General features: G+C 40.2%; 1 protein-coding gene across 1 annotated transcript; it reads right to left on the bottom strand.

The window, feature by feature from the left end:
- Positions 1-752: 752 nt before the first annotated feature.
- LOC123413180 (probable glutathione S-transferase GSTF1) lies at positions 753-3,122 on the bottom strand. The gene is made up of 3 exons (XM_045106128.1): positions 2,854-3,122; positions 2,710-2,758; positions 753-1,382 (listed from the first exon to the last, which is right to left on the bottom strand). The coding sequence occupies exons 1-3, from the start codon at positions 3,001-3,003 to the stop codon at positions 922-924; spliced, it is 660 nt and encodes a 219-aa protein (XP_044962063.1). The 5' UTR covers positions 3,004-3,122; the 3' UTR covers positions 753-921.
- Between the last annotated feature and the right edge of the window lie 5,080 nt (positions 3,123-8,202).

Below are 8,202 nucleotides of genomic sequence, written 5' to 3'. Positions count from 1 at the left end.
AAAAAAAAACACGATCACTCATCCAAATAGCGTTCAATTTGTATCCACCAACAAGTGTTGTCAATATATATGACCATTGACTTGATGGAATACAAAATACATTTAGTACGCTAATACGGGTGGGAGTGTCAGCCTTATTATGGTTGCTTTGGCTATGTAAAAATGATTTTGTTTTTAATGGCAAAATCGCTTCTCCTATGCATGCTATTTACCGTTGTACATATTGGCTTCGTATGTGATATATGCTGCACCGAACGAAGTACCAATTATTATTTAAGACGGTGTGTATGCGATTGTACTGAGTGACGAGGGAGGTTTTTATACGACATGGATTTCAACATAATGTTTAGATCAGTCCACCTTCTCTATCGACATAGGCATAGTTTCCGTCTAATATGGCTTTACTTACTGTTATCACTTTGTCATTCTTATATTTTAAATTAATAAAACGTCCTTTATCGAAAAGCAACCCAAGCAAAGAAAAAAGCAGGGACAAACTAACATGCGTGAAAGCCTCAACCGTACACCAAAGAACCCTCGAGAATGGCATCATTTTGGTCATTTGGAATGGCATGTAACTCAACCCATGCCCTTCGCATCTTCACCTTTGATGTGTTGAGATTCAAGTCACAAAAATTATACAAAGACAGACGTATGTAATCCATGTTGTGTACTTGTAATATTTTATACATTTGATACATGCATCAAATTTGTTACTGAATTTTAACACATAGATTTGAACACTAAGAAACAAACTCAAAGGCAAACGTAGTCATTTAATGTATAGTTGGTAAAGATTGAGTGCCAACCAAGGTGCACGCAGGATTACACAAGTGAACCTTCAAATCGTTCGATGTTGCTACAAAGCAAGGGAGAAAAAATTCAACCCGGTAGCAGCATTATTCATGCAACTGCTTGTAGCTAAACCCTCGTGGTCATGCTTGCACCAAGCTTCTTCATGGACGGCCTGGACATCAAATCCTCCCACCACGCTTTCACATGAGGGTACGAGTCGAACAGAGACGCATATGGCGTCGCATCCATGAGGTAGAAAGTACACGCAAAATGGTTCAGATCTGCAAAGCTGACGAAATCACCGGCTAAATACTTGTGTTTGGACAGGTGGGCTTCGTAGATTTCTAGAACCTTCTTTGCCTTCTCCAGGCTTTCATCCACAATCCTTTGATTTGTGAGAAGACCCCGTAAGGTCGGGTATATGAAGCACTCCAGCACGATCGGTGAGAGGGCCGGGTGGTATTGGTGTGTTTCGACCTCTGTCCATATGTCTACCATGGCAGCTTCCTCCAGACTACCCTCCCTCAACAAATCCACTTGCTCCGACTTGTATTTACGAAGCACGTACTTTGCAATGGCACGTGACTCTGGAAAATATGAAGAAATCAGTGGACATGCATGCGTCACGAGGAATATGAAACCAAGATTGCACTTGTTAGATTTAGAGTGAATTCCGATTTTTACCCCCTAATTTAGCATTTTTGACATTAGTTACCCCATTTAACAAACTTTCATCCAGCTTACCCCATTTAGTGGCAATCTTGACTGTTTTTACCCCTTTTAGTTTTAAAGAGCCTTCTTGCAACAATCGTGTTTTACTCGAGAGTCAATACTAAGTGCCCAAGCATATATTTCTAGTAAAGCAAAAAAATCCCATCTATTATGTTAATAACTTGTAGTACTAATTTTAAATTGTCACACATCATTGGAGCCCTACTACAAAACACATGTTCGACAATAGCACTGCAGATATGTAAAATAGAATGTGATGTTTTTATTTAATGATTTACCAAAGCGTAAAATAAATGCTTCCTCCAAATTTTGCATCAAGGAAGAAAACTAAAATATCATCACATTAAACCTATAAACCACAACCCACACAATGCAAAATTGTACGTACTTAATCGCTGAACATAACTGTTCGTCTTTCGTACGATGTGGTGCACACATACACCTGACAGCTATGAGAAAAAAAATTGGGTGTTGCTAAACCAAGTGATTGGTTTGGGCATTGGAAAAACGCCAAGAGGAATTTGATGGCAGGGAGTTAGCTAACAAATCGCTCTGAAAACAATTACTGGGTAAAAGCTGACAAAACTTTTGCTAAATGGGGTAATCTAAATGAAAATTTGTCAAAATGGGGTAATTAGTGTCAAAAATGTTAAAGTATGGGGTAAAAACTGAAATTCACTCTTAGATTTACTCGAACAAGTCGTATTATAGGAATCTTGATTTGTTTGTGGGCCGTCATACAAATATATGAACGTCCAAAGAAATTTAGGCCCTGTTTGAAACCACACAGATTATATAATTCAGTTTTTATAATCTATTTTATCTTCAAACAGGACAGATTATAATATAGATTATAAAAATTAGATGAACAGATTATTAAAAACTCATAATCTACTCTACACGAGCTAAAATCAGATTATGGATTGCTAATGACCTATTACCCTTGTAAAGTTGGAGATAATTACATTCCTACCACCGTCACCCTTCTCTTTTTAAAAAAAAAAGAGGACGAACAAGTCATTATGCAATGTAAAACCTGGATTATAGGTTATATAATCTGGCATTCAAACATGCACACGTAGATTATTTTTATAAACCAGATTATATAATCTATCTTTATAATCTAGATTATCATAATCTATTGTGGTTTTAAACAGGGCCTTAATTAACTAGACAGCTCACCGAAGAGGACGAGATCGCCATCTTGTAAAGCTGGGACTTGCCCAAACGGCTGCAAGAAGGCACCATAGATAGAGTAACCTGTCAGCACTCTGAAGTCTAGCAGCCGACGAATTAATCTGAGCAAAGGGTGTTTATGTTGCTTACATTCCTGGCGAGGTGGTCAGGGCGCTTATGCCCCTTGCCGGGGAAGTCGATGTCGACAAGCTCGTACTCTGCGCCCACCTCCTCCAGGCACACCAGCACCCTCGCCACGTTCGTCGACCCCGCCGGCCCGAACACCTTCACCGGCGCCATTTCCTAGTGGAGGTGATGCTGTCCGGTGGCAGAAATATGAAGATAGGGTGGTTGCGGTGTGCAGGCAGCCAGGCAATCGCAAAAATCTGCGAGAGAATGCGCGTCCCTTTCCACGAGCTGCTTTGTAGGTCCTCAAGAATACTGTTCTTGTTCTGGCACCAACAAACTACCGGAGCCGAACAATGTTGCTGTCCTTTTCCCCTTAAGTTCAGTTACCTGAAAATAACAACCGAATTAACCTCGAATTTTCTAGGACTTAAGTTCACTTATGGGAAAGATAGGCAATTTAGTGAAATCTACACACCAATTGGCCTAAGTGACCTTATATATATACGAGGTGTCGGGCTTCAATGGCATTGACATAAGTGTGTTTTTGTTGTATAGAAATGACTTTTTATCACTTCTATTTGTCATTGTATTATTTTTTTAACACAAGTGTCTTTTTGTTGTGTAGAAAGGGCATTTTCTCACTTTGTCAGTCTTTTTGTTTGTCTTTTTGGCATCATTGCCTATTTTCTTGGTTGGCTGGTCGAAAGCCACGATGTTTGCATTATAGAGTTATTTCATAGTCCAAAATAATTTATCAAAAACAATTAGAGATAAAACTTAAGGCCGTGGGTAGCTATCACCATAGGTAGTAAATTATATTCGTATCCGAAAAAATACTACTCCCTCCGTTCCATAATATAGGACATTTTTTGACATTGTACTAGTGAGTAGAAAATAAATTCACAAAATTCAGAATCTTTCAATAGGATAGGACCGCTCTGCGCCGCTGCCCACCCCCCAGGAGTCTGACCCAAGCAGGATCTAACTATGCCGCTACCCGCCCCCGCCCTCACTGTTACTTGTGGCTCAAGGTCAGACTGCGCTGCCATCCGTCTTAGCCCCGGCCATTAGTTGTAAATCAAAACCGGACTATGTTGTCTTCTCGCCCGCTCCCATACCGACTGTTAGCTGCGGATCAAAATTAGACTACACCGCCCGCCCGCCCCCGCCCCCGCCCCGACTATTACTTGTAGATCAAGATCAGACTTTGTCGCCGTTGACCCCCTTCTCTCATGTGCGGGTCATCGTCGAAATCATCTTCCACGCCCCCTTCTCTCTTGCATGTCTCCTCCTGTGAGAGAAGGGACAGAGGAAGCAAACATGTGACATAAGCAGGAAAGAGGGTTGATTTACATAATTAATCTATCTTGTCTAAGAGAGAAATCTTTATAAGCGATTTTCACTCGTCTGGTGCTGTCATGGTGGAGCATCAACGCGATGTGCATCGTGTGCCGCCATTGGCGCTACTCAGTTTTGCCCACGTGTGGTCCCATGTTGGTGATGTCACCAATGAATCAGGGTCTGTCGACAGTTTTCCAGGCGGTCCTGGAGGGCATCTTAGTCCGTCGAAACCCAATTTTCCCACCTCCACGCAACACATGTTACTAGAATTATTGCAGGGGGTTGATGGCACTAAGTAGCAACTAGTGCCTACTCTTTTTGCGTGAACTGCGGTTGACGTGACACAATGGCATATGTACCTGAGCATCTATGTCTGACCAACATATCTCAAACTCGACATATGCTATGCACGATCTCCACAGGTGGCCCGTAATTTGGTGGGTATCATAGGAAGAGGACGAGGATAAGGAGCAGTGGAATCAATTTGGTACAGTTTTGGAACCGCACTCAAGTCAGCTGACTCAGACTACGGGATGGCATGCGTAGTTGTTGCCCTCTAATCAATTGAGGAGGTGTGTTCTGATGTTGGCATGCCGATTCCAGAGCACTGCCCCCTGTTGTCATCGACTTCGTCCTAAACGTCCATGTCAAGAAACTAAACAATACTAATCTAAACTAAACTTTTGTACTATATATAAATTACTTTTAGCATGACAATACTAATTATTTTTATTTGATGTTACTTATTTGACATACTTAACCAAATATCTAGCAATGTTGCAAAGTACTAGTTGAGTGTTCTTTGTACGTACACGGTTTTAGTGTATCATTGAAAATACTTTTTCATTGTGCTTAATTTAAATTTTATTTTGAAGCAGAAGTTCCTTCTTGAATCATTTTTTTACCAACAATCTATATAGTATATAAGTCTTTCGGACAAAGAACTGTAAGGCGTACAATAAATAATAGTGGTTTCTAGTAATAAATAATAGTGGTTTCTAGTGTATGATTAGATAAACATATTCATATAACTTCTAGACTATAATATTAACATTGACATGATTCTTTAAAGCTTTTTGTGGTCAAATGTGTCTTGCAAGTTAAAATGGATCTAGTAATTAGTTGACAACGTGTGTATACTCTATACCATGTTATTGAAATAGCATCGCTTTGAGTAATGAGCGATATAAATAAAACGATGTGGATTCTGTTAACTTTTTATAGATTAATTGGTATTTTCTTGTGCAATGTGATTTTAATCATCTAGTGTATACAAGTGCTCCCACCAACTTTAGAAATAAATTGCAGCATGTTCCTGCACCTAACTATACGGTGGAAAGCGTAGAGCAACTATAGCAAATCCTGTAAAATGTCGTACCACAAATTTCATTTTAGGGATCCTCGAAAACAAATTTGCGGTACTGCATAAGCCGCGGCAAAACAAATCATGTAAACCATACACTATATATATTTCAAGCTTAAAGTTCACGCCACCATAGTTCACCGGAGTACTTCAGACATACAAACTAAAAACATAGTAGATAAAACCAAAATCTTAGGCTTCACGTTGAGGTAGAAAGTAGAGGTTGTGAGTGCATGAGCTATTTGTACATGGTGTCTGCCCTTTGATAGTCGCATGATGCCGGGGGGGGGGGGGGGGAGTGCTCAAGCACCTTGGTGCCCTTTTGTTGAAAAGAAATCAAAAAACATATTTAAAAGTTTCAAAAAGAATTCAATGGAAACTTCTATGTATTCATTACGAATCAGTGAATTTTTTTATGAAAAAATGTAATTTGTAAGCTGTACAAAAATAACAAAATTTTGATCCAATAACAAAAAAACAAGCCCATTTAAAAATACATATTGTCATTTTTTTGTATGTCACATGTGAAAGTAAAATGATTTAAAATTTTGTAGATACATAATATAGATGTTTATGTGTGTCTACAGAAAGTTTTAGTTTTTTTTACGTTGTAAAAATATGATTTTTAAAAACGGGCATCATGGTACCTTGCACCATTGCTAATTTTTGGCCTGAATGGCCATGTGCAACGATGACGGCCAATAATCGGCACACTTCTTATTGTCATGGGCATATAGTAATATGCGTTATTGGCTTGTAGTGAAGATTACGCCATTGATTGAGGAGGTAGGTGAAATTTCCGTCCCTTGTATGTGGTTTGAGGATGGAGAAGATTATAAAAATGATTTGCGCAACCTTCAAATATGGAAACTCGCGGTCTTGGAGCACCCTATATAAATTATGAAGATCCATGTCCACCCAAGTTGGATCATGGTCAAATTCTTCGAAACAAATGGCAAGAAAATTACTTTCGGCAATTATGGCTTGGGGGCTTACCTAACCAAGTTGTTTAAGTTGTTAGTGTTTCTACGTTCTAATGACAAGGTTATCTCCGTGATTTAGTACTTAGGATTATGAACTATATGTCTCTTTTGCCCATCAATAGCTTTCTTACACGTTAGGGACCAATGTTTTGTTCAGTGTATTTTTTTACCGTTGGATAAGTTTGTGCTTATTCTTAATATTAAAGCAGCTTCTTGCGTCCAAGGTCTTCGGCTTACGGGGTGAGTTACTCTCCCAGTTTATGTTCGTACTGTATTAGTTCGGCCACCGATGATTTTCCTGTTTCCAAACAATATGTGTTACTTGGTCTCGAAGGCCAGCCGCTCAAGTGTGAACAATGCTTCTGTCTGACATCCTTTTAGCGAAAAGTTGCGGCCGGTGATGACCACTGGCCAATTACAAAAAATTGATCCGTGGTTTGAGGTAGTTCTTTCATTAGCACGTTCCATCAATATGGATATAGTGCCCCTCTTTTTAGGGGATACGGTTTATGATTTGGGCTATCCCACATGCACATAACTTCATGATATATCGGGAAGTGGCGAGGTCCGCGGCACGGTAAAGGGGCTCTTGGTATTACAATAGCTTATAAAAGGGAAACTGTCACCACATCATCCACACGCCTTTGAGATCTCGCATTGCCATCGCCTTCCCTACTCCTCCGAGCTCCAATCTCCCAAGCTCATTCTCCCCCCCCCCCAAACTCTTCAAACCTCTTCCCCAATTCGTCTATGGACGGCTCAGGCTCTAAAGGTAAGTGGAAGGACTCTTGTGTCACCAACAACGACATCTTGGAGCTGAAGTGCGCTGATACGTCTCAAACGTATCTATAATTTCTTATGGTTTCATGTTGTTATCTTGTCATCTTTGGATGTTTTATGTACCTTTTATATCTTTTTTGGGACTAACTTATTAATTCAGTGCCAAGTGCCACTTCCTGTTTTTTCTGTGTTTTGACTCTTTTTAGATCTGATTTTGGAACGGAGTCCAAACGGAATAAAATCCCCGAAATAAATTTTTCCCGAACGGAAGAAGATCAGGGGGCTTGTGGGCCAAGCCAGGAGAGCTACAGGGAGCCCACAAGCCCTGTAGCCGCCACCAGGGGGGCGGCTAGCACGCTTGTGGCCTCCCTGGCGCCCCCCCTGACCTAGCTCCTTCGCCTAGATATTCCCTAAAATACAGGAAAAAAAATCAGGGAATCCACGAAAACACTTTTCCGCCGCCGCAAGCTTCCGTTTCCGCGAGATCTCATCTGGAGACCCTTCCCGGTGCCCTGCCGGAGGGGACTTTGGAGTTGGAGGGCTTCTTCATCAACATAATTACTATAGTATTTGATGCTGCCTTCTTTTTTGAGTTATTCAAGTATGGGTCATTCAACTACATTTTTTGCCTACAGACCGGTATATCTTACTTTAGATTAATCATTTCAGCTTCACACAATTAATTAAGGCTAAAAGGGATCAATTTTAGGACTCTTCATAATTTAGCTGTCATTTTTTTGTATTGTTATTGTTCAGTCCATCTTTATAGGTTACATCAGTGGTAGTTGGTTTAATTGGCTAGACTCAAACTTCTCTCATCTGAGTTCAGAAACATTTGTCGCTTCAAGGTTTCTGCCATGGATTGCTTGTTTTTGTGCCTTGTTTCTATTGTTGATCTGTATC

Source organism: Hordeum vulgare, chromosome 7H (assembly GCF_904849725.1).
Source record: "Hordeum vulgare subsp. vulgare chromosome 7H, MorexV3_pseudomolecules_assembly, whole genome shotgun sequence".
Taxonomy (NCBI): domain Eukaryota; kingdom Viridiplantae; phylum Streptophyta; class Magnoliopsida; order Poales; family Poaceae; genus Hordeum; species Hordeum vulgare.
The sequence above is the reverse complement of the archived record's forward strand: the minus strand, read 5'-3'. Positions and strand labels throughout refer to the sequence as shown.

Excerpts from the sequence above, each read along its gene's own strand:
- LOC123413180 (XM_045106128.1), bottom strand. The coding sequence starts at position 3,003 with ATGGCGCCGGTGAAGGTGTTCGGGCCGGCGGGGTCGACGAACGTGGCG. Across the intron at positions 2,759-2,853 it reads CTGACCACCTCGCCAGGAAT|CCGTTTGGGCAAGTCCCAGC; the intron begins GTAAGCAACATA and ends GCCTTCTTGCAG. Across the intron at positions 1,383-2,709 it reads TGGCGATCTCGTCCTCTTCG|AGTCACGTGCCATTGCAAAG; the intron begins GTGAGCTGTCTA and ends CATATTTTCCAG.